Source organism: Syngnathus leptorhynchus, chromosome 8 (genome assembly GCF_054491065.1).
Source record: "Syngnathus leptorhynchus isolate UIUO chromosome 8, UIUO_Slep, whole genome shotgun sequence".
NCBI classification, from domain to species: Eukaryota; Metazoa; Chordata; class Actinopteri; order Syngnathiformes; family Syngnathidae; genus Syngnathus; species Syngnathus leptorhynchus.
The window spans coordinates 3,682,274-3,706,435 of NC_141202.1; the positions used below are offsets into that span (position 1 = coordinate 3,682,274).

Sequence of the window (24,162 nt, forward strand, 5' to 3'; positions counted from 1 at the left end):
TGGTGGGTAATAAATAAATCAGGAAACAGGTGCTATTTTGATCAATAATTAAACTGATACCTGGGACAGCAACTAAATTTGTAAACAGTGTTGTCATTTTGAACTTTAACCCTACCTAAGTTTGAGTGATGACTATTACCTGTAGAAGGAACTGGTGAAGACCGGATCAACTGTACTTCCATGCTGATGGCCTACATTCCAGACGGTGGGAAAGCGCCTCTCTGTCCTATATATGGCTCTTGTTTTTTTACATCATGGTATGCAAAGAGTTGAATCAATTCAAGTGGTCAACAAGTCCAACAACATACATGCAGTTTTTTAAGCACCTTCTGTTCACCAAAACACACATTTTGTTACGTTACTACAAACACAAACACATGCACACACAAAAACCAGCACACACATATATTTTAATGAGCCCCATGAGAAAGTGTTACCCTCCCTTGGGTTCCTCAACGTGCCCTATATAAAGCTAAGCTTTTATTATTATTATTACTATTATTGTTATTATTATTACTATTATTATCAATATTAATATTAGTATCTATCTGTACTACTATTTATGCTATTATGGCAATGTTGCTATTAATTTAAATAAAAAGGCGCAGCAGGTCGATGCAATCGATTGCTCGTCAGTTGATTACACTAACCTAACGTAGGTTTTGTAATAGATAACAGAACTACGGAGCAGCGTGTGAAGGCTAAGCATGGAAAAAAATATCGGGTCCCTACAGGAACAAGCCCTGAAGCGAAAAGAGAGATTAAAAGCGCTGAGGGATAAACAAATCCACGTAAGTACAGATATAAGTCGGACAGACACAATGTAAGTGCTCAGAAATAGATGGTTTCTTGTAAATTTAGGTTTAGCATTGTTAGCCTGTAGCTATCGTGTTTTTGAGTGCTAACCGGTCATATACCTATTCCTGGACTTTTATGTCGCAATGAATAACTAATATTTATGAAATATTATCATGATGCACGCTGTGAATTTGCTGCGATTCGTCTTTGCTGTTAGTTGTAAGATTTAGCATTGATGCTAGTCGTGACGTCATCGGCTCGACGAGTAGTTCCAGTTGCTTTTTGAAAAATAAAGAGGACGTATATGCAGATTAGCAGAAGAAAACAGAACTGCACTTATTTGACCTCAACATACACTTCCGTGTATGGGCAATCTGACAGTTATTCAAATATTATTAACTCTGCATGCAATTTGTGCAAATTTTGCAAACCACAATGTTTTTGACTATTACTAGTAGGAAGCTTTTTAACTGGTCACTGAAGATGCCACTGAGGAGTCACAAAATGGAAAGACATTGACATGGGCAGCCAAGTTTGATGGAGCACTGTTGACATTCCATGCTTCCCTTTTTGTACTCCCTCAAGAATGAGTCAGAGCTATGAATTGTTGTAGCATGCAGACAGGAAGCGTCTTCAGGAAAATGCACCTTGGGTGGGATTTGATATCCTTTGTTACAGTTTGTCTTTTTCCCAGGATTTGTGCAAGCTTGTTATTTGTTTACTTTGTTGCAACTCGTGATTTTGGTCGATTAAAAATGCTGCTGCAAACGCGATTCAGTTTTGTTTTATTCCATCAGGGGCGAGAACAGGAAGATGGTGAGCCAGAGCATAAAAAAGCTTCATTGGAAGAGGAAGAACCGGAGCAGAGACACAAGTTAGTTGGCTGTAAATTTTTGCCCATCTCAACACCAATTATTGGTGACACATTGAACTCAGGCTAGAATGACATCTTGGTGTTGTGAGCGGCTCAAATATCCTGCAGCTTGGCGTCATTTGGTATGCACAAGCAAGCAGCCATCTTTCCTGTCCTGCAAGACCTTTTCCTTTGTTTATATTTAATGACTGCGAGCTGACGACACCAAAGGAGTGCCCTCTGTATTTCCTCCGGTCCGACTGAAGTCATTTCACTCAAGAGAATGCGATGACAGCTTTATAAAAATGACAATAAGCAAAGGCAGAAAATAAAATCATCTCGCTAAATTGATCGCTTTTTGCGATCCAAGACACCCATTTTGGATAGTGTCTAATGTATCGTGTCTTAAAAATTTAATGAGGGATCACTTTGCTCACTTTGAGCTTGAAGAGTCCACACAATAAACATGTTGGTTGCAAAAGATTAAGAAAAAAAAAAGTGTAGATTATATTAACCACAAGGTAAATTCCAGCAACAGACATGTGGAAAAAAAATGTGCATTCAGCAAACAAGCGGACTTGTGTTTTTAACTCACATCGCCTCTTCGTTAAAGACTTAAGATGCAAGGAGAACATGACCAGCATCCCTGCCTATAGCCATACAAGGCACGCATCTGTTGGCTGCGGAGGGGGGGGGGGTAAATGAGTCAACTACGTGCCCTCGCTAGCTTGCTCACAAGCTCAGAGAACTCTCCTCTTGTTCCACACTTTACCCTCGGACCCTGTGTGGTCTTCGAGCTGAGTCTGCCAAGAATTCCACTATGAAGAGACATGATGAAAGTCATTAAAATGTCAAGGACGGCATTCCTCGGGCCGGTTGTGTGCCCGGGAGCAGGTGGGACGTGTTAACTGGATGGGTTCACAGGGAGGGGAAAAAAGGGCGACTTTATTCCCCAGCTTCCAGTCAATCAACAGGAGGCCATACAGGGATGCAGATGGTCTTTTTAAAAAAAAAAAAAAAAAAATTGTCACCTTCACCTAAAGCCAATAGCACCCCCTGCTGGGAGGTTAAAGGATACACTTGTATGTTCAAAGCCAAGTCTCACGTCGCCCAAAATGAGGATGATGTCATCTGTATTGACTTGAAGCTGTCTCTCATTCTGCTAAGGGACCTGAAGTTGAGAAACTACACTCCAGAGGATGACGTGCTAAAGGAGAGACAGGTCCCCAAAGCCAAACCGGCATCGGGTTTGTGCAAAATCGTCTTTTTTTTTTCTTCTAAATTTAAGTAAGGTCCGACTGTGACAGAGATTTCTTGGTTTCCAGTGGAGGATAAAGTCAAAGACCAGTTAAATGCAGCCAATCCCGAGCCCATCATTGAAGAAGTGGTGCGTTGTCTTTTCTTGATTTCATTGCTGAAGCACAAATAGTTTTTCAGATTGTGTTGAATTTGATTTTCACAGGATTTGGCTAACCTGGCTCCAAGGAAACCAGACTGGTAAGAAAACCAGTGTTTAGTTAAAAGTTACCTGTGACTTAACGGTGTTGTTTTGTATGAAGGGATCTCAAGCGGGATGTGGCAAAGAAACTGGAGAAACTGTCAAGGAGAACACAAAGAGCCATCGCTGAACTCATTCGTTAGTATTGTTGTCACTCCTCTTTTTTGTTGAAGATCTTTTTTGAAATATTCATTTTTATCTGCGCACGGTGTTCAGGCGATCGTTTGCGAGGCAGCGAGGAGGAGTTGGCTGGTGCGGTGGGAGCGGTGCAAGCAGAACAGGAAGACTCGGACTGATTGGAAGATAAGCCACAGTGGAAAATGTGAATATCAAGGAAAGGGGGGGGGGGGGGGGGCAATTCTTTGGATTGTTTGTCACAGCTGGAAACTTTGTCCCGGCTTGCCCTGTGTGTTTTTTTTTTTTTTTTTTTTTTATCATGCTAATACAATTGTACAATCTGTATATGTGGTTAAATTGTTGAACCTTTCATATTTGCGGTTGTGATAATGTTTTAAATGGAAGTAAACTACACTTTTGTGTTTTTTCCAAACCCTGTGTTTTATTGGGTCAACCAGCATCCACGCACTTTTTAAATACATTAGTTTTGTTAGGAAAACGATCACTCTCTAATTCATAAATGACCACGATGCTTTTGCTACAAGTGAATCGATTAAAAGAGCTTCGATTCTCAGGGTGACGTACTGGAACAATGATGAAACGACAGGGACATTTTTATATATATTTTTTTGGTACGACATTCACTAGTGATATCTATTGCCAACCTGCTCTGAAATAACAGCGTCTTATCCGTTAACCATAAAGTGCATTTGTTGTCCATATAGGCCCAAACTTCCTCCTCTTGCACTAATCGCGACAATACAAGGCCACCTGCACACTCGACTGCCATTGCCTTTCTTAAAAGGCAAAAAAAAAAAGAAGCTAAGCATTCAGTCACTTCCATCAGATAAATGACCCAATATATGAATTAAGTGTCATTACGTAACATGGACTATCTACTACATAGGGGAAAATATCAGCCAAAACATCACAAGATAACATTTGTGGGAGTCGAATAAAAAATGCCGATGCTGCTCTAAATGCTGACGATTGGTGAGAAGATCCTGAATGGCTATTTTTTTTTTCTTTTCTAAAGGAAAGTGAGAGAACAGTAGCTCAAGGAAGCATAGAACCGTACACGGTGGAGGCAGACGTTTCTTTGGCACTCGGAGTGAAGGTATAAATATTCCTGTATCTGCTCAATGATGACAAAAGGGGTACTTCGCTTTTCTGTCCGCGTCAATAATGTCGGACGCTGATGGATTTGGTTAGCCCTTGAGCAAAAAAAAATAGCTGTTTGCTATTGAAAGGTAACAAACCTCGAGTGTAACCGTGTTTGCGTAGTTACGGGAACGTCACTGGCTCAGTCGCAATGGCCGCCGCCTGATTCGATCTTCCTGGCTGCAGGTCCGAGCTCCACTTTGCACACCCTTTGGGCAAACTTCAGCGAGCAGAGTGTCTCGCCTACGTTGCTCTCCAGAGAAGACACCTTTGGGGAAATGAAGGCAAAGCATGTTACTGAACAAAAGCCCTTTTTTTTGGTGAATTCCAAATCCGTGCTAGTCTTACCTGCACCACCATGGCCGTCTTGCTGCCTTTACCCAGCGAGTCCTGCAATAAGTACGTAAGGCGAGAGTTCCTGAACGGGATGTGAGTCTGGCGCGCTCTCAGGGCCTGGATGACGTCCCCGAGGGCCAACAGGGAGCGGTTGATATTCTGAGCCTCCTTCAGCCTTTCGCCCTCCGCGCCCGACTTCCATACCCTCTCCGATCCCGCCAGGTCGACGAGGTTCAACTTGCCTGAGGGCGAGGAAAAAAAAAAAAAAAAAAAATGACCTTTGAAATATCATCAGGCGGGAGAATGTCAAATCATATCAGGATGTTGAAATATTGACCGGTGGTTTTGGAGCCGGTGGCGAGGTCGGTGCCCTGAACGCTGATGCAGAGCAGAGCGTGAGAGCGAGAGCTGTGCTGGTTCATCTGAGTTCCAAATGTGATCCTGTTCCTGCGGGCCATGGCTAAAATCTGGACGTAAACAGATTGAGTATTTTTAATACCCCCCGGGGTGGCAAAGTCAAGGTTTGATGTATATATGTAATATTATTTATGGGATTGACGATATTTTGGAGTTTGACACCCTTGGTATCATACTAAAGATTCAAAATCTGTTACCTTCTTGATATGCTGAAAGCTCTTAACCTCGATGACCCTGAGGCCCGGCACGTGCAGCTGTCCCGTTCCGTCCGGGTTGATTTTGATGTCTAGTTTTTCTCCGTCTTTACTCAGAAGATCTCTGATGGTCAAAATTTGATATGAACCGACCGCCGTCGTCTCATCCTCGCCGTTCCCCCGGGAGGTATGTCTACCTTAGCACCTCGTTGTAGATCTCCACTGAGCTGACAGTGACGATGTAGGACCACATGTCCTTCCGCTCTTCTATTCCGCTAAAGAGATGTTTCAGGGCCCTCTGGTTGATGCCAGGATTCTCCACACTGCCCTAAATACCAAAACAAACAGCCTGAATTAAATTGATTGAATAATGAGCTCATATTTGCAACGCTCTATATCCCCAAAAAATCGTTACCTCCATCGTGTACGTTTTCCCAGAACCAGTCTGTCCGTACGCAAATATACAAACGTGGTAGCCATCGATGCATGAGGTCACCAGCGGCTCAATCTCTTGAAAGACCTAAAAGATGACATCACAGCTTCCTAAACAATTCCTTCTTTTTTGTTTGTGATGTTCAGCTGTGCTACCTCTTCCTGTGTAGCCTGAGGATGGAAGACCTTGTCCAATTCAAAAGTGCGACCCTTCCCTTTACTCAGCACGCTCAGAGAGGACTCGTTGTCGAGGTCGGCGGTAACCACCACGGCTTGGCCTTCCTCGTGTTGGTCCTCTTTCAGCACAGGCTTCACGCGGCACAGCACGCGGATGTTCCCTAGGGGGCGCAATACTCAGAATATGATACTGCCGCTACTATGACAACAATCAGTAAAAAGATGTCGTTTTTCGTCGTCGCAAACCTTTTAGTTCCACAAGCTGCTCGTGCAACTTTCTGCGCAGTGCAACCTCCTTTCTGTATTTCTCCAGAAGGTCTTTGTTGGCCTCTGACATCTCAGAGATTGCTGCGGAAACCTGCCAAACAAAAAACATTATTTTTGTGTATGCATAGATCATATAGTGAATAGTAAATAACGGATACATGGATTAAATTATAATACACGATAGATAGATAAATAAATACAAATAAATAAAATATAATAAACAATAAATAATTCATAATAAATTAAAATAAATCATGATAAAATGATCATAATAATAAATAAATAATAATAAATGCAAATGAATGACAATACATGGATTAAATTAAATTAAATATAGGTCATAGCCACTGTAATGTGTTGCCAGTTACCTGTTTCTTTGCCTCCTTAATCGCCGCTCCATAAAACTCTGAGAAGTTCCGAACTTGGCTCCTCAGGCTGGCGTAGTCTGTTTTCATGCAGCGCAGAGTCGGTGGGAGGGCAGTCAAACGTTTCTGTAAACCTGCGGGCAAAAATAAACGAGGTTCAATGGGCTGACGTGAAAAAGTTTGTGCATGTGATATAACTGACCAAAGAATTGGTGCTGCAAGTCCTGAAAGTGTTCTGCCGAACAATTTGCGGCAGCCTTCACCGCCTCCTCTTTCCTCTCCTCCAAATGGCCGATCTCCTTCAGGAGCTCCTCCCTCAGCTGTCCGATCTCCCGCTCATAAGCTGCAATCTACGAAAAGGGACGTGGATATGATTCAAATATCATTTGTTTTCTTTTATGATACCGCACAAGATATTACGCTGTACCTTGTGTTGCAGATTACAGCTGTATTCATCCGATTTGCGGATTTGCTCTTCCAGCTGTTTGCAGCGCTCGTTCTGGTTGGACAACTTCTCGGACAGCAGCTCGTTCCTCTGTCTGGCTTTGGTCAGCTGCTTCACGGTGGCTGGAGATTCCACTTCAACGGTCTGGGTAACATACTGGGAAAAAAAACAAAAAAAAAACACTTGTCTCAAATTGCATTTTAAGTATCCATGATCCCAAAAACCAGTTAGGTACCTTGACCAGCGGCTCCTTGCCCCTCTCTCGATCCAACTCCAGCTGAAGCTCCCTCACTCTGTCCTCTCGTCTTCTCAGCTCCTCCCCCCTCCTCCACTCGCTCTGTTCGCTCTGCTGCTCCAGCTGCGACAGCCGCTCGGCGCGTTGCTGCAGGGAGGCCTCCAGTTGCTGCACTCGGCTTCGCAGATTCTCGTTTTCCTAAACGGGACGATGGGAACAATTAAAAAAAAATACGTGATAGACTTGAGCCACGGCACGTCTCACTTTGATGAGCATGGTGCTGGACTGGGAAGGGATGGTGGAAAGCTGCTGCAGGAGTCCTTGGGTAACAGTCAGGCTCTGCTTGAGCGTCTCGTTTTCCGCCGAAAGACATAACGCTCGCTTTTCGGAATCTGTGGCACCCTGACAATGATGGACAAAAGTATTGGGACAGGGGGAAATATACATATCGTGTTTCTGCACTTGATTGCACTCACGGTGGCGGTTTTGAGTCTGCAAAGCTCCTCTTCGCGTTCTTCAATTCCACTTTTAAGCTCATCGATCTGCGCGGGAAAACCACATTTTAGACACGCTGAGATCTTAGAGACGTTTTCAAGTTTTCGTTACCTGCTGCTGAAAGGCAAGTATCCGCGAGTGTCGGTCTCGATCCTTCTGTTCGAGCTGCGAGCGCAGGAGACGCAGTTCTCCTCTGAGCTTGCTACGTTCCCCCTGCAGGTTGTACAGAGACTCCACCAAGCTGTGAACTCCCGCTTGAGCCCCCGCATCACCGCTGCTCTCGCCTGGAACTACACAATTAGCATCTTTAATAGCATCGGAATGAGCTCTAATCATTTCTGTCACATCTCACCCATATTCAAATTAGGTCAACCAGAAATAGGAATCCTTTAATTTGCCTTCATTAAGCCTAAGGAGGACGCGTACTATAGAAAATTGATGGATATATGTATTCTATAGTTATATAATAATTTCTCTAGTTTAATACTTCAAGGCGTGTGTAATATTAATGAACATCAGGGATGCACTTAGAGCTTTTTCACACACCAGGTAGTGGCAAGCTGCTCACGTGTTAGCCTCACTCAAGCAGAAAAAACAACAACCTCGGCCATATCCAATTTAAAAGGAACAGAAAAAGCAGGCCCTGCAGCATCTTAATAATCACACCTTCAAGATTGACCAGACAAGCTCTGTCAACTCTGATCTCCAATGCAGGCCATGTTAATGTTAAATTAGCTTTGCTGCGTCACCATGTTGCAGTCAAGCTGTGCAGAAGAAGAACATTAAAAAAAGAAGTTTGCACGCACAATGAGCAATACATCGGAGATTTCGTGATAAACACAAAAAAAAATGAATTTTTGGATGAAGGCGCATTCCCTAAAGCCTTGCATGTTGCATGATAAACAAAACAAAGCAAACGGCTTTACAATCCAAGGACACCAGGCCGCCGCGGCTATTTTTAGTCCAACACGTGCCAACTCGCATGTGCCAGACTTCGAAATGCATTTGCGAGGGAGCCAAACTCTCAGATATTATTCATAAACACCTTCCAAACCGCTTTTGGACTTAACCCACCGATTTCAACGAGCGATGCCGCATCTACAGTGTAATCATCAATATTCACGAGATGAACATTGCAACACCGGTATCACTTCCAGAATCATTCACATGTACTTTAAATACACGCACGACTAAAAGAGCTTAGAATTAGTTCCGCCTTTCTGCTCCCGGGTCAAAAAGCCACATCTGCTCCATGCTGTCTAGTTCTAGCTTACAGACCCATATGTAAATATCCCATCCCCCTTCCCCCTCTTTCCCTCACCGTCACTCTGCGGGCTGAGTTGTCGTTGGACGGCTTCCTCCAGGTTACAAATGATGCTCTTCTTGTCCTTGAGGCGTCGGCGGTAGGAGGCCCGCAACGCTTTCATCTGTCGGCGATGTTGCACCCGGTGTCTCTTGAGCTGGACGCGGTACTGTTCGGCCTGCTGTTGGAGTTGCTGGAAGTGGGAGTACTGCTCCAGGAAACTCAGCAGGTGGGACATGACGGCCATCAATGGAGACTCCCCCAACTGGGCACATGTTGATTATCAACAAGATGAATCGAAATAAAAATGGCTCTATTACCTTTCCTGTTGTTTCCAGATGGCCCTTTGAGTTCTTCCTCTTGTCAGCCTCCTGCTTAAAGGATAAAAATGCAGCCAGAGGTGTGCAAGCTGGGATGTCAGTTTCATCTTGTTCATCTTCATCACTCAAGGACATATCGTCGCTTTCGCTGCTACTGCCTGCACGAGCACATCAGAATGTAAACATCACACAATTTATATCCATCACTTTTTTTATTTTCAACACTTACTTGAGTCACTAAGCCTAGCAGAGGCTTTATTTTTCATTTTGGGGGTGTGGCCATTACTCCCTCTTCTCCCTGTTTCCATGGAAACAGGTCTTGGCTCCTGAGCACAGTAAGATAAATGAGGGTCAGGTGGGGATGTGATCACAATATTTACACGCTGTGCTCCTGGTTTTATATCCAAGAAAGAGATTGTGGTTTTGAATTGTCGGGGTTTTGTTAATTCATGCACAGCCGTCATGCAAAAATGCAATTATTTGACAAAGGATGAATATGATGTGGCAAGACGTACATCTGTGGAAGCTCCACATGATGCCTCCAAGGCTTCCTCCTCCTCCTCTTTCTTGAAGACAGTGTAGAAGATGTAGACTAAAAGAGAGTAGAAGGCGTACATCTCCACGCAGTTCACAGTTTCTGTGAAGTGAAAACAAATCATGCAGCAGAGGTCATTTCCAGTGAAGATTTTAATAGCCATGCAGAACACCCCGTCTTCTTTACCTTAACACATATCGTCGTCTTCTTTGCGGCAACGATTCGACATTCCCGTCATTTGCGCTTCATCCGTGACACATCTTTCCCATGCAGCTTCTTTTCTCATACAAGCAACAGCATCCCGATGCCATGCAGTCCATCAGATTGTTTTCCCCGCCCCTTTCTCCTCCTCCTCCTCTGCACACTTGGCCCATTTACAGGCTGCAGCTGGAGCGAGCATGCTCAGTGCGGTGCCTGAGTCAGCCGCGATGGAGGATTGACAGAAAATAATTCAAGTGCCCAATGCTAAAATGATTAGCTCTTTTAGCAAATCAAAAAAAAACATATACCAGTGCCAAAATACTGATGCAAAACTAAATTTTCTTAATTTCAAACAATTATCTGACACAGTAAATCACCCAAAATACAAAAATATGATAGAACAAATATATGAGGATAAATAAATGGAGATAAAGGCAAAAAAATGGATGTGGGTTAACCCTGACAACTGTATTATTGGTATGCTAATCCATCATTCATCCCCGTATTAAACTAGAATAACACCAGTAAGCCTTTGAGAGTATTATTAAACAAAACAATGCCAAAATGAACAACATTCTACATGTTAAAGTGATATCGGTCAGTCACATCCGACAGAAGTTTATCCAAGGAATGTTTTGAGGTCAAACAGCCGATGGACATGGAGACTTTCAAAAGACACTTCACGGTTAGCTCGTTGGTGGCCGGAGAGACAACCGATGAAAAGGTGCGTGGTCCAAAAGTAGGTGCCAGAAGTACTGGTAGGTTGACCGTTAGACTGGACAAGGCTCCTATGAGGTTTCCTGCCAATAGACACACCACGAGGCAACAAGACAATGATGCCAGGCCAATGCAGCGACATAGGACAATGAGTGTTTCTGCTGAGAATCTGTCACACAGTCCCAGCAACAGGCAGGAGCCACACAGGAGAACACATGCTGTGTTACGGTCTTCACTGAGCCAAAGGAAGTGGAAAGCGAGTAGCGCTGGAGCCAGAACCTCTGCGGCACATTCTGCTTCTTTCTGGAGTGTTGTGAGGAGTGTGCTTGATGAAGGCAAAACAGAAAGTCCTGCAGAGACTCCAACCAAGAAGAAACCAACTGAAGGAGCTCTGTGGTCCTACAGAAGAAAATGAAAACATTGTTTCTACTACATTTAATGGAATATGTATTTACATATAACCTGATCATATTTAAGACATATTTCCATTCACTTGGGATACTTACCTTAAAGAGTTTATATGAAGAGAAAAGAGCCGAGGAAAACAACATTATATTGATTATTGATATCAACACATTGAACGCCATGAATCCAAAAGAAAGTGATTTTGACAAATGGGATTTGTTTGGAAATACCTACAGATATAACATAGCATAAGAAAATCAAATAGTATTATATATATCTTGTAGTTAAGGCATAAAAAATGTCGATTAACCAAGAATAATTGAGCTAAACAGTAGCACGTTTGGTTAGACACGTGACACACCCAGATGTCAACAGTGCGCAGGCGCAAATTTGATGCGTTCATAATTACTCGTAAACTCGCAAATTAGATTCGAGCTGTTATCTTTCGGGTCACCTGAACAATAATATATAGCAATAACAATATTTGATCAGTTTTGATTTCCTCCGTCGAAGGAAGAAAATGTCATCTTTGACCATGGTGTCTTTAACCGAAGAGTGGATTATAAAGAAATTGGGATTAAACCGTCAACGCGTTGGTAGCTTTCCTTCATTCTATCATGACGATGCATATGAATTATTAAAGTACATTTCAAAGTCAATCTATGTAAAATGCTGCTATCCTGCTACTATTTATAATAATAATAATAATTATGATTATTAATAATAATAATAATTAATAATAATAATTATTATTATTATTATGATGATATTACCTTTGCTATCAAAATTAGGGTTAATCTGTACATTCTGAACAGGAGATGTCCGCTCACTGAGTATCCCTGGTAACTATAAGGAGAAAATTGGATTTCTGGGAAATGGACTGGAGAATTTTCAGCGCCTGAAATCGCTGAATCTTTCACATAATTCATTAGTCTCCATTGAGGTAGGTTTGTTTTTGTTTGTATCTGTTTTAATGCTGTTACATGACTTTGATGTCTTTTGTTCTACCTCCTTAGGGTCTGGAATGTCTGAAACATTTACAGAATCTAAATTTATACTATAACTGCATCCCTTCCCTGGAAGAGGTAAAGGTCCTCTTTGAGCTGCCACTTTTGAGGGATCTTGATCTGAGACTCAATCCTCTGGGTAAGAGTGACCCTTACTACCGACATTTTTTGGTGTATAACATGATCAGCCTGAAAAATTTAGGTAAGACGTCGGAAGGACTGCTCAAAAATGAACTTAAAAGCAAAACCCCCATTTACATTTTTTGTGTTTCTTTACACTTCTTTGCTTGCAGATGGATGTCCAGTCAAAGACGATGAGCGCAAGTCTGCCAAGAGGAAATATTCTCAGCAAAGGTAGAATGCAATCATAACTCAATTTGCGCAAACATTAATTTGTGTCGTCAATTTTGTTGTGTTTATCACTTGAAGCAATCCTGCTAGTTGTCTCGCTCGTGATTTTTCAGAAGTCGTGATAACCGCCAGGCCTTATTGGATCACCTCAACATGAAGCTCTCCCTCATGAATGAGGCTAATCTCATTCAACTGAACCACATTGCTGCTAATCACAGACGCCGCACTTACTCAAACAAAGAATCGTCATCTCATCAGAACTCCCGTGAGACATATTCTGTCTTTCTTTCTTAAACAAGCAAATCTGAACAAAATCTACAAAAGGAAAATTCTGTGCATGTGCTTCTGTTACATCTGTTAAATGCAGTTGCGTAATTCCACCACTAGGAGGCAACAGAGAGAAATCTGAACAAAATCTACAAAAGAAAAATTCTGTGCATGTTACATGTTAAATTCAGTTGCGTAATTCCACCACTAGGTCGCAACAGAGAGCCGTTTTAAAACAGTTCTCCCATTGGGAATGATTATTTTTAGCATGCATTCAGTGTTTAATGTGTAGTGTCAGGTCAGTCCAATTGTCAGCAGACTGATTACGATCTGTTGAGCAAGGCACAGCGCCACCTAGTCACAACTCATTCATCTTCTTTGCATTTCTCCATGTGTCTGAATTGAAGCTCAATCTCCCAGTTTGAATTCCGCATCGGTGACCAAACCGGCAGCTTTGGCACAAGCAGAAAACAAGCTGGCACAAGCAGAAAATAAGCAGCAGGTACATTTCTGGCTGTAGGGGTTTGTTTGTTCGGTGCCACATTTATGTTCTATCTGATCATCTCAATGCTCCTTCCAGGGTTGTTACAGGAAGCCCTTGGAGGACCTACTGGACCTCATGGACAAACACTGGGTGGGAGAGAAAACTCTGGAACTTGACACCAACTTCCTGAGTGAGTTTGCCTTGGGGATTATGTCTAATTACAGGAAGTTGAGATAAAAAAAAAAAATCCTCACATTCTCCCGCAGCTCAGATTGTCCAGATCCTCTCTATGATGGAAAACCACATCACTTCTCAGGATGCAGAGGTCAAGACCTTAAAAGAGGGAATGGGCGAGTTGTGTAATTTTGCGAATTTACAAGAGAAAGAACACAAAGCTGAAGTGGAGAGGTTCATCGCTGATTTGGTGGGTTTGACAAATTTTGACATTTTATACTGTTCAACACACAACTGAATGTCCTCTTCCGAGTCAGATGAGTTTTTTGCTCCAACCAATGCAGGATGAACTAAATGCCCAGCTGAGAATTGCCATGGAGGAGAACGTCGCTCTTCGAAAAGATTTGTTGAAGTCAGAAAACTCGCAACACAAATGCCAATGGCGGGGCAACCTGCCACTTGCCCCACCAAAGGTGAGTTTAAAGGCCAATGGAAATTAATTTCAAGCAAGCTTTTAATGTGTGTTGCATAAATAGAGGCTTGAAGGGTGGAAGAGCTGAAGGAGGAGTTGGAAGATCTGAGGAGAAAAATGAATGAATATCCTCAACTATCCTCCACCATCTTTGTTTTGCCGATAAAATGATGGGACTTCAAAAATACTCACTTTGGGAATTTTCTCTCTCGCTACAGGTTTGACTGGAAGTGTTCAGGAATGGGATGAAGGAGATTCCTGCAGGGATGAAGCATCATTTTTAAAATTGCATGCACGTCAAAATTCCCAGCAGATTACAGGTGGGGCAGTGCACCCCCCCCCCCTCTCTAGCTCCACCTATTTATTATTTCAAAACAATGTCAAAAGCAGTGTTTATTTGAACTTGAACCTCTGAGAGATAATTTATTAAAGGAGTGTGAGTTGACTTGAAGCATCGAACACACACACACAGCACATAAGTAATATTTTGAAGTCATTACATAACACTTTCACTGCAGAAATATTTGTTCAATGTGCCCTTTTTTGTTTTATTCTCAAGAATACACTACAAATCATCAACACACAATTAAGAGTTCTAAAGAACAAGTAGAAAGATCCATTGCATGCACCGGTGGGGTGGGGGGGGGGGGACACAATAGCACATTAAAATGTTATGAATGAAAAAATAATACAAACATATCGTTCCTCTACATGAAAGGTGCACAGTATTTGGCATTAAGCACGGGGAGCTTACTCGAGCGACTGCAGCGGACAAAATAATCACACACATAAGCTGCGATACTTTTGCGATTGCAGGCAAGTGTGACAACAAACACTGTCACTATGTTAAAAATGTTCTACAAAAGTTTGGATTTTTTTTTGTTTTTTCCCCGCTTTCAGTATTTAAGGATATAACCGGCATTCCCTTTATTTCAGTTTGAATTTATGCCTCAGATGGACAGTACCACACGGTTAAAGGTTCTCTGGATAACGAAATATAACAGCATTTGATGGCAGGCCAACTTTGTACATATTGTATTACAATTCGAGCGACAAATTTTTTTATCATCACTTCAGATTTCTAAGCAAGAAAACAACTGTCCAGTAGTCCGTCCTTAACAGCAGGCACAGTAGATCAAATACAACAAATCATTTCTGTGCTTCTCAAATGTAAAATACATCATAACATGCACAAAGTACAGAAACACACAAAGGAATATTAAGCCATATTAAACAAGTGGCTACGGTTAGTAGTTAATACACAATCTAACCACAAATATATTAAAGGTATTTATTTTTTTGGGGGTGGGGGGGTATCTTATCTCAAAAATACAATCTTGCACAATTGCGCTTTCGACCCCTAAATTTATCGATTAAAAATGTGATAATTGTTTAAAATCAGACGCCCCATTATCGACACCAAATGGCTGATCTTATAAAACAAAGAATATGAACAGCAAAAGTGGGGGAGACTAGAAAAGTAATAGACACAAATCAGAATATTAAATATACATATACAAATGTGTGCCAATTATCTGGAACACGGCCAATTGAAATCCTAAAATGGGTGTAGAAAGTATTTTTTTCCTGCAAAAAAAACCCCCAAAAAAGTGCAGTGTTATTAGATAAAAGCTTTTTGTGCTGTTTGAATTGGCTTTCATTGTTCATTGTGCTTGATAAATATTTTAAGGCCCGATCAAAACAACAGAGCTTCATCATCATCATCATTGGCGTTCTCCTCTTGGCAATTACTCACTATTGGACAGGAATGTACCAGCTGGTGAAGACTTTGTAAAAATAGATGTAAACAGTTTTCCAGTTCTCACACTTTCACAAGGGGAGGAACTCTCTCCACACACAAAACAACCGGGTGGGAAAATATATGATAATGTATTATTTTTTTTTTTTTAGAGTACTTTTTTTCAAAGAAAATGATCCTCGCCGATCCTCGATCCATATTTCTGTATCTCCGTTACGCTCACATGGGTTTAGCACCGGGGGGTTTGGTGACCTTCTTTTCATAGGTCCCACGATGCTTGTATCCCGAGACGTATCCCGAGGTATCGACCAGGTCGACTCGTCCCGCCTTACCCTTCCCGCGTCCCGTGTCGTCAAAGCGCTCCTTGTGTGACCCTGTGAACTTGGTGGTGTCTGTCAGGCGGTTCACTGTGGGGGAAGCGACGGCCCTCTGCAACGGAGTTTTTTTTTTTTTTTTACATTAACACCACCCACCCTCCAAAAGTACACAGAAGTCTTACCGTGACCCCGGCAATCACGGGTGTCTTCCCTTCAATCAACTTGAATACTTCAGCCTCGGCCTCCTCTCCAGTCTTCTCTTTGTACTTCTTCCTGGCTAGCTCTCCTAGCGCATTCTTGAACTCATCGTACGTGATGGTGCGACAGGATTTCTTCCTGAAACAGCGAAACAGTGTTTTGTTACAGGAAAAAAAATATATACCGTATTTTCCGGACTATAAGGCGCACCGGATTACAAGGCACACCTTCAATGAATGGCCCATTTGAAAACGTTGTCCTTATATAAGGCGCACCGGACTATAAGGCGCACCATTAATGCATCATGTCAGATTTTTAATCCAAATCAAATTATTCTCCATTTTATCTTTTTTATTTCAATTTCAGACGCAACAAATTACATTATAATCACAAAATAATGATCCATAGTCTTCACTTATGATTGATTTCACGACACAATGCTTCGGGGGAGTTTAAATTTAGGAATTTGGTCCATATATAAGGCACACTGTCGGCTTTTGAGAAAATGTTAGGTTTTTAGGTGCGCCTTATAATCCGAAAAATACGGTATTACATTCATTTTTTTTATGATTATTATTCTTTCTTTCTTTCTTTGGCAATTTGGCTCAACATCAGCATCTCTCAGCAGTCATGTGCCGTTTCTGAGGAGAGCGGCTTTTACTTGTACCAGTTCACGTGGAAGCAAATGCATTGACATTCATAAGGTCAACTCGTAACAGCTGGCAATAAGTTCACTCACGCTCCATGTGAGTGCTTCACTTGTCTAGTTGGCCGTGTGCCCCTTTCACTTCCACATAGTAACAAACACAAACATTCATCGCTGTGGAGATGGATCAACCAAACAACAGCATATGCAGCCCCACCGTCTCCCGGGGCAACCTGCCGTCATAGCAACAAGCCACAGTAAACAGGGGGGGGGGGGGGGGTGTTAGGGGTTGATCATTATTTTTTTTCCTCACCCCATTGACCTGTTCTGTTTAGGCGGTCCATCAGTGTTGAATATTTGTCCGTTCCGTGCTGGGAATCATTCCCATGCTGTCTAATGTCAGACGGGAAGCTAAACTTCCACCGCCGCTTGTCGAAGGAAGACAAATCTGTGTTCCCCGTCCGATGGAGTCAAACAGGACTTACCATAGTCCTCAAATATCTAAATAGTTCAGCTTTTGTCAATAAATATCAGCATTTAAGGAGGTTACAATGAAGAAGGATAGGGAATGGAAGATTATTTCACCTTGGAAAATTCAACTGACCTTGTTTCATTGACATACTTGAAGCGGACCGGTAGAACGAACGCAGACGGAAGAATGTGTTTAACACACGCCTTCCAATATTGTTCGCTGACGGGGAAACCACGGCATGGAAAATAAAGCCACCATTAAACCATGCTTGTAATTAATTAGTCTACTCTAGATTCATAGTTTACGTTGAGGCTCCACGTTTCTTCTCATCACTCAGCCAGCGCTCATTAATTTTATGTACATGTGCATGCAAACAGCCTTGACGCTGATTAAAAGGAAATTCACGCTGCTTCAGTCAGGCCCGGGGCTAGTCGCTACATGAACGTCACGCCAACCCCTTTCAGTCTGGACCCGGCTCCACTTGACACAGATGCTACTGTATTGACCTCAAGGCTGATAGTCACATGTCTGCTGTCATGATATTGTGCCATTCACCAAAGTACCAACGTTGGATATCTGTTAAGCACCTATTCCATCTTAGCTTTAGCATTAGCTTTGGGAGTACCAAAACAATGTCTTATATATATGGAATTGGGAAAGTTGTTTTTGTGGTTTTCGATGGGAAATTTTGATTGGCTATTTATTTTAGAAATTGGATGGTGAACCTTAGAATTGATGAAGACATTTTATTCATGATGCTAACAAAATGGAGGGTGATGGCGCTAACGGTCGTTCGACTGTATATACCCCTAAAAGAATATCATGACACACAAAAGAGTGACACACAAATCTGTCCGTGTATGCCCAAAATCAGCGTGAGATTTCCTATTTCATGGCCTTTCCCACTCAACGACAACAACACAAGATAATCAGTAACTTCCAAAGATACACACTCCTGTTTCCTTATTCACATTTATCTTGCTTACTACCGTTTTGATGATGCATCATTGCAGGAACAAGTTGTGATACGTCCAACTATCTAGCGCACTTTGTTGGGTTTGTAAATAAAACATTTCCCCTCTTTAGTGCAATTGAGGTCACCGTTTATTATTAGAGTCTAGTGCACTTAAATCAAAGCAGCAAAGGATGAACCGATCTGGCCTGAGGAGATACATGAGGAGTCATCCACCCAGATCTTCTGCTTTTTGATAGCAGCTTGGCTTAGTGGCTTGTTCCAAAGACAACAAAACAAATCTTCTTTTGCAGTTTTCTCACATTTAAATGTGTTTTTCCTCCCCCAATACTGTTCCTGTAATTGTAAACCGAGTAATGTTTGTTTGTACCACTTGGTTGGACTGTGGGGCATGCGTGAGTGTTCGGTGACTAAGACTTAAGTCATCGCTGCTTCGGCATTAGTAACGAAGACGTGGTCCTGTCACGGCACATCTTTGGTGAACCGCATTACTCCAAATATATCAGTCCCAGAATCGTGTTTTTAGAATTCTTAGTATCAGGTCGATACGAGGCTCATTTTAAGGTATCGAGCCCTCGTGGCTGTCGATATCAACCGCTGATACTCAAGGTGAGTCATCATCTGTATCAGAAGGACATTTTTGTGTCATTGTGTTAAATTTAATTTGAATATATGTCAAAATAGGTATCGGTTAACTCGTTCCGTGCCATTGACGATTATAGACGTCAAAGATATTAACTCGATGAATGGTATCGAACATCCCAAATTATGTTTACGGAAGAAGACGTCCGCTCTCTTACTTGACTTTGGAGAAGACGATATCGACGTCAGTGAGGGTGATGTTCTTGCCGTCGATCACGCCGCAGTCCTTGCAGAGCTTGGACCAGTTCTTCCCGTGCATGTCTTTGCCGGTCGCACGTGTGTCGCCGTGAATGGCGAAACGCCGGAAGGCTTCTTCTAAAGCTGTCAACTCCACCGGCGTGGAGGAACCCACACCTCCTTCGCTGGTCCCATTTGAGTCGGTGGAAAGCCTTTTGGAGGCGCGGTCTCTCGAGTGTTCACTGTGCGGCCGTAGTTGGGCCGAGTTGATGTTGGTATTCTTGACTGTCTGGACTTTAAAGTCTTCTAGTCGGTCTCTGAGAGGAAATAAAAAGATTGATCACCTGAGCGTTAGTGTCAATGGATAAGATCTAATTTGTTGTGGTTTGTTTCACAAACAAAGACAAATGTTGTGATGGATTACAAGCATAGACCGACGTGACCTCTTATGGGTACACACGTTAGCTTGTCAAACTTACTTCTGGTCTGCCATGCTTGTGCACGAATTAGCTTCCTTCTGTGCCTTGCTTGGATGAGCTGACTTGTGTTTTCTCTTTGTGCTGTGGAAAAGATGAGAATGGAAGTGGATGACGTGCCCACAGGTGAATGTGATAGAGAAAAATATATCTTTTCTCAAAGTTATTTTCTTCATGCAATGAAGAAAGTAGAAATGTTTTTAATGCTGGGATGGATACACCCCAAAAATATCATACACACAATCCATTGTGACTAAAATAATCCCAGACTAGGTTGTGATATTTCAACAATCATTCCAGGAAAGGGAGGGGGGGGGGGTTAGCTGATAACATCATCGACTATATAAATTTGAAGAGTGAGAAAAGCCATCATAACATATCAGTCCCTAGATATAATTTTTTTAAAAATGCACCCTGCGTTAAAACCTCTTAGCATTCACGCAATGAGATATAGAAAAATAGTGAAGAACAAACCTTGGGACAAATTTAACATGACATACAGACTACAAATATTCACAAAATGTCTCTACACACTGAGAGCAGCGGCACATCACCTTGACCTCACATCACACATGGGGGAAAAAAAAAAAAAAAAACATTGCTTCAAATTCTTTAAACGTAGAAAGCAGAACAATGATATACTGTACCTAAAAACTCAAATCTAGTAAAGCGTCATCCGTCCCAAAATCAATCCATCCTGTATGCTCACCTTTGAGCCGTTCCCATAATTAACACGACATCCTTAAAGAATGATGACAAATAAGACACAGAAAGTAGCTAACTACCAGGTTAAGTATGAAATGCTGAGTCCAACAAACTAACGCGTCTGCTTGATGCAACAACCTCTTTTGTTCACGTGACCCCCACCCCCCTCTCTCACGCACCAACAAGTCACCACGTAAACTTAAATCAGCCTATGGACAGTCAGCACTTTTAAAAACCTTGCCAAGACATGAATGGATACAAAAGCTAAGCATAAAAGAAGATATTGAAAATGTTTGAATAATGTGGCTTTCAGAGATTGCAAACACTGGGAGGCCTTTGTTTAAAAAATGGAGGGCCCTCTCTGTACGACCCTTGCACATTTATTCACACGCACATGGCGACATCGTAGACTCTCACTATTGACGCAAGGCACTTTGTCATCGAGGACTCGGGCCAGCACCAGAGTTGAGTCTACAGAAAATCTCTTTCTTTTACCCCCTGACGTCTACCTTATGTTGGATTTTCTAACTCTTGAACTTTTTGTTAAGCTTAACAGTAGATTTTGTATGTGAGTTTTATGAGTGTGTTTTGGTTACTTAATATCAACAGATCATTTTACACACTGAGATGTTTTGAGCCTCAAATTCCAAAGGAGGTGTAGACAGTTTTGCCCAAGTATGAAAAATAAATAAAACGGGGACATTGTTTTTGGCAGCATTTTTTTTTTTTTTTTCGAGGGGGGTACAATACATTTATATTTCTGTATTTTTAGATTTTTTTTATAAACTTGCAAAATTCTTTTAAAATGCTGATAAAAGAGTGGAAATATGAACAAAAATTTATGAAAAATCGGAAAATACCCAAAAGTCTTGCCTGGCACCTGGGGGGAGGGTCAAAAATATTTTAAGGGAGGGCAGTGCCCCAGCCTCTCCCCCTCTAGCTCCACCAGTGATTCTAAGTGTGTGTTAATTATCAATGATTAGTAGAGATTTAAAACCAAACTCTTTAATCCCTTTATAATCTCTTTTCCCAAAATATAAAACCACTGTGTCAATAGTCGTAATCATTTTCAAACGTAAAAAAAAACATTCCCACTCAGACGATTGTGACGATTCATTGCATTTTAATGCGATGCAACCAAATCATTGTAGAACAAAGCCCTCTTTTCTCCATTATTCTTCAATTTATAGTCTGCGGTCTCAAGTGTCCGGCTCGACGAGACAACATGCCAAGTCATAAAAACATTACAATGTCAGCTCAAATATTGAATCAAAATTGCATTAAAAGTATTTTTAATATCAACACAAGCATCATCGTGTTATTTTTCCAACCCATTTATACGAAGTTGAGGGCATCTCTCCAGGGAGAACTCCGGTAAGCGTATGACAGCATGCTTACATCCTTCTGGCAACACGCTGCACACATGAGCGGGCCGAGCATAAGTTGACCCAATTTCAAGTGCATCTATTCAGAGTGACAATACGCCATCGTGGCTGGAAACATTCTATTCATACTCAAGAGATCAGGCAAAGGGGGATGATGTGCAAGGTGCACGCTTGCCCAAAAATTTGTTTGTTTGGCAGACGGTGTGACATAAAATGATGACATCGTTGAGAAGAAGGGGGGGGGGGGTGTTTAGGCTACACGACGACATGTCGGCGAATCACAGCGAAAGCCATCTGGGTTCTATCGCGATCCTTGCCAGGAAGAGGCTCTCGTTTAGGACTCGTCAATCATGAAGTGGTGATCATCACACAAACCATTCCGGGATGCTCATTTTCTCTCTCTCTCTCTTTTTTTTATTTTTGTATTATAAATTTCAGTTTTTGGGTCAACAAGTCTTAACTTTGAAAGTGTACTGCCAAGTCATTTTAACGTACAGTAATCCCTCGTTTATCGCGGATAATTGGTTCTAAAAAAATCACCCCGAGGGACATACTGTATTTGGTTTTGGTCGTCCCCCCCCCCCCCCATCACAATGATATCATCACAGACCTGTGGTCACCACCACACACTCTCCATCACTCTTCGCCTCCTCTCGACCGCTCTGAATCACACGTTGGCGTGCGCTGAGCTGCAGAGTAACAAGATGCTTCGAGTCAGCCACAGCGGTTGGTTATTGTTGGCAGAGGCGGTAAGCCCAAACGAGAACGCGCTAAGAAAAGCGTGACGCCATAGACAGCAAAAAGGGGGGGGGGGGGGAGTCCTAGTGGCCATTCTTAGCCGACTGTATTTTCATCCAGCTTTGCTTCCAAGGAACCTCCAAAATCAAACACCACTGAGATTAAAAAACTTGAAACCTGTCAATTTTTAAAGTACTGACTCAAGTGAATTTGTTTTTTGTGATGAAGAAGGACAGATTCAATATAGAACCTGATTTTTTTTTTTTTTTAACGCTAACAACTCAGGGTAGAATTGTGTTCAACCTTAGACGTTCCACTACGGTGACCTATTTATGAACCCTTGGTGAAGAATGACTCATACTGACTGGATTTGAACCCTTGTAGAAAATTCCAGTGAATAATAATTTTCATAGTTTGTGATGTCAGCTAAAAGGCTTGGTGAAAACTGGGCCAATGACTGTGTTCCTCCCATGCATGTCTGATTCAACCTATAGGGAGAAAATGTCACCTCTGGCAGTTAGTACACTTGTCCTCATTCGGGTCACGGGTGAACTGGTGCTTATCCCAGTATGGTACGCTCCTTACTGGTTGCCAACCAATCACAGCGCACATATAGAGAAGCAATTATTGCCCATTATATTTAAACGTATGGACAATTTAGAACAAACTTGAATTCTCGGTGGGCCACATTCATGTTCGGGTTGGCTTGGGGAAGTGAAACCACAAATGTTTAAAGGGGAAGTTGAGTCACAAGCAAGCTTTATGACATGTTCTATGGAATCCCAAACACGGTATTCTGATTAATATTTCATTTGTGGAGTTAAGCACGATTTTTTTTCTCTCTCTACCAGCAAAAAGCACGTTTAGAACATGCAAGCCCAAGAGTCAAACCCGGAACCGCTGAACTGTGAAGCAGATGTGCTAACTAGTCCACTGTGTTGCTTTATCATATTTAACTCTCAATGCATACATGCATGTGCATGCATTTTTTTTTTTTTTTGCGATCCAAAGCGTCAGGAAGCTGATTAATGGGGCCATGCGTCTTGTCTTGCGTGCATAATTATGTAACTAGCTTGGCATGGAGAACTGCAGCCATAGGCCAATCGAAATGTCCGTCATTCTCGGTGACTAATCAGCCCGCTCGTAGGGGTGCATTTGGAAGATAAACATAAGCGAAAGACACTCGTGTTGTTGATGTTACGCAGACATGGCTGCGGCTGCAGCTGTTGCCTGAGACAAGTGTTACATAAAGCCGCAAATGTCAAATTCTCATCGGCCTGACTCAAATGTGCACGTTAAAGCTCGAATAGCTGCAGCTTTAAAAAGCCATGTCACAAATGCAAAATGAAAAGGAATGCAAAAAAAAAAAAAAAGCGCACCTTCTCCGATCGGATGCGTTGATAGAAGCAAACAAGACTACTTCTGCTTTTAACAAGATTTCAACATGCAAGAGAAATTGAAAAAAAAGGGAATAAATGAAAGCAATCACCTGGTGACGTAATCCCCCACCTTGGTCTCAGTTAAAAATCATAGTTAAATAGAAGCGCCTCTGTCCGTCTCTTCTCTTCTATCAGCTGCCCGCGCTCCTGTCGAGCGTTGATGGCTTTGCCCCCCCCCCCCTCCCTCCTTCATCCCCCTCCCCCAGGAT

At 42.1% G+C, this 24,162-nt stretch overlaps 4 protein-coding genes across 8 annotated transcripts; 2 read left to right on the plus strand and 2 right to left on the minus strand.

Annotated features, from left to right (window-relative positions):
• Nucleotides 1-636: 636 nt before the first annotated feature.
• ccdc12 (coiled-coil domain containing 12) lies at nucleotides 637-3,697 on the plus strand. Its single transcript, XM_085917813.1, has 7 exons — nucleotides 637-791; nucleotides 1,596-1,672; nucleotides 2,819-2,898; nucleotides 2,977-3,038; nucleotides 3,114-3,148; nucleotides 3,211-3,287; nucleotides 3,366-3,697. Exons 1-7 carry the CDS (start codon nucleotides 708-710, stop codon nucleotides 3,443-3,445), a joined length of 495 nt encoding a protein of 164 aa, XP_085773939.1. The 5' UTR covers nucleotides 637-707; the 3' UTR covers nucleotides 3,446-3,697.
• Nucleotides 3,531-11,663, minus strand: LOC147051971 (kinesin-like protein KIFC3). Of its 3 annotated transcripts, none has more exons than XM_085917807.1 (21): nucleotides 11,373-11,663; nucleotides 10,135-11,265; nucleotides 9,929-10,050; nucleotides 9,643-9,739; nucleotides 9,414-9,571; nucleotides 9,112-9,358; nucleotides 7,902-8,074; nucleotides 7,772-7,837; nucleotides 7,560-7,697; nucleotides 7,296-7,493; nucleotides 7,043-7,216; nucleotides 6,818-6,965; nucleotides 6,619-6,749; nucleotides 6,230-6,341; nucleotides 5,963-6,144; nucleotides 5,790-5,894; nucleotides 5,572-5,702; nucleotides 5,378-5,498; nucleotides 5,101-5,230; nucleotides 4,776-5,005; nucleotides 3,531-4,695 (listed from the first exon to the last, which is right to left on the minus strand). In XM_085917807.1, the coding sequence occupies exons 3-21, from the start codon at nucleotides 10,028-10,030 to the stop codon at nucleotides 4,570-4,572; spliced, it is 2,769 nt and encodes a 922-aa protein (XP_085773933.1). In that variant the 5' UTR covers nucleotides 10,031-10,050; nucleotides 10,135-11,265; nucleotides 11,373-11,663; the 3' UTR covers nucleotides 3,531-4,569. The 3 variants fall into 3 exon arrangements, with proteins under 3 accessions (XP_085773933.1, XP_085773931.1, XP_085773934.1); XM_085917805.1 differs by having other exon boundaries at nucleotides 7,902-8,080; XM_085917808.1 differs by lacking the exons at nucleotides 9,929-10,050; nucleotides 10,135-11,265; nucleotides 11,373-11,663 and having other exon boundaries at nucleotides 7,902-8,080; nucleotides 9,414-9,567; nucleotides 9,643-9,669.
• Nucleotides 11,653-14,653, plus strand: cep72 (centrosomal protein 72). Of its 2 annotated transcripts, none has more exons than XM_085917809.1 (10): nucleotides 11,653-11,867; nucleotides 12,087-12,214; nucleotides 12,288-12,480; nucleotides 12,572-12,632; nucleotides 12,743-12,894; nucleotides 13,304-13,398; nucleotides 13,477-13,570; nucleotides 13,647-13,804; nucleotides 13,899-14,027; nucleotides 14,245-14,653. In XM_085917809.1, the coding sequence occupies exons 1-10, from the start codon at nucleotides 11,792-11,794 to the stop codon at nucleotides 14,248-14,250; spliced, it is 1,092 nt and encodes a 363-aa protein (XP_085773935.1). In that variant the 5' UTR covers nucleotides 11,653-11,791; the 3' UTR covers nucleotides 14,251-14,653. The 2 variants fall into 2 exon arrangements, with proteins under 2 accessions (XP_085773935.1, XP_085773936.1); XM_085917810.1 differs by having other exon boundaries at nucleotides 11,654-11,867; nucleotides 12,288-12,417.
• tppp (tubulin polymerization promoting protein) lies at nucleotides 14,444-24,113 on the minus strand. 2 transcript variants are annotated; one of them, XM_085917812.1, is made up of 5 exons: nucleotides 24,004-24,113; nucleotides 19,690-19,770; nucleotides 19,192-19,527; nucleotides 16,285-16,438; nucleotides 14,444-16,214 (listed from the first exon to the last, which is right to left on the minus strand). In XM_085917812.1, exons 2-5 carry the CDS (start codon nucleotides 19,701-19,703, stop codon nucleotides 16,005-16,007), a joined length of 714 nt encoding a protein of 237 aa, XP_085773938.1. In that variant the 5' UTR covers nucleotides 19,704-19,770; nucleotides 24,004-24,113; the 3' UTR covers nucleotides 14,444-16,004. The 2 variants fall into 2 exon arrangements, with proteins under 2 accessions (XP_085773938.1, XP_085773937.1); XM_085917811.1 differs by lacking the exon at nucleotides 24,004-24,113 and having other exon boundaries at nucleotides 19,690-19,940.
• Between the last annotated feature and the right edge of the window lie 49 nt (nucleotides 24,114-24,162).

Coding starts and splice junctions, on each gene's coding strand:
- ccdc12 (XM_085917813.1), top strand. CDS start 708: ATGGAAAAAAATATCGGGTCCCTACAGGAACAAGCCCTGAAGCGAAAA. Junction 3,039..3,113: donor AGCCCATCATTGAAGAAGTG/GTGCGTTGTCTT, acceptor TGATTTTCACAG/GATTTGGCTAACCTGGCTCC. Junction 3,149..3,210: donor GCTCCAAGGAAACCAGACTG/GTAAGAAAACCA, acceptor TTTTGTATGAAG/GGATCTCAAGCGGGATGTGG.
- LOC147051971 (XM_085917805.1), bottom strand. CDS start 10,030: ATGTACGCCTTCTACTCTCTTTTAGTCTACATCTTCTACACTGTCTTC. Junction 6,342..6,618: donor TTAAGGAGGCAAAGAAACAG/GTAACTGGCAAC, acceptor TTTGTTTGGCAG/GTTTCCGCAGCAATCTCTGA. Junction 5,006..5,100: donor CACCGGCTCCAAAACCACCG/GTCAATATTTCA, acceptor CCTCGCCCTCAG/GCAAGTTGAACCTCGTCGAC.
- cep72 (XM_085917809.1), top strand. CDS start 11,792: ATGTCATCTTTGACCATGGTGTCTTTAACCGAAGAGTGGATTATAAAG. Junction 12,215..12,287: donor ATTCATTAGTCTCCATTGAG/GTAGGTTTGTTT, acceptor CTACCTCCTTAG/GGTCTGGAATGTCTGAAACA. Junction 12,895..13,303: donor GTCATCTCATCAGAACTCCC/GTGAGACATATT, acceptor TCTGAATTGAAG/CTCAATCTCCCAGTTTGAAT.
- tppp (XM_085917811.1), bottom strand. CDS start 19,862: ATGAAGAAAATAACTTTGAGAAAAGATATATTTTTCTCTATCACATTC. Junction 19,528..19,689: donor ACAAGCATGGCAGACCAGAA/GTAAGTTTGACA, acceptor ATTTCCTCTCAG/AGACCGACTAGAAGACTTTA. Junction 16,439..19,191: donor ATCGTCTTCTCCAAAGTCAA/GTAAGAGAGCGG, acceptor TCGCTGTTTCAG/GAAGAAATCCTGTCGCACCA.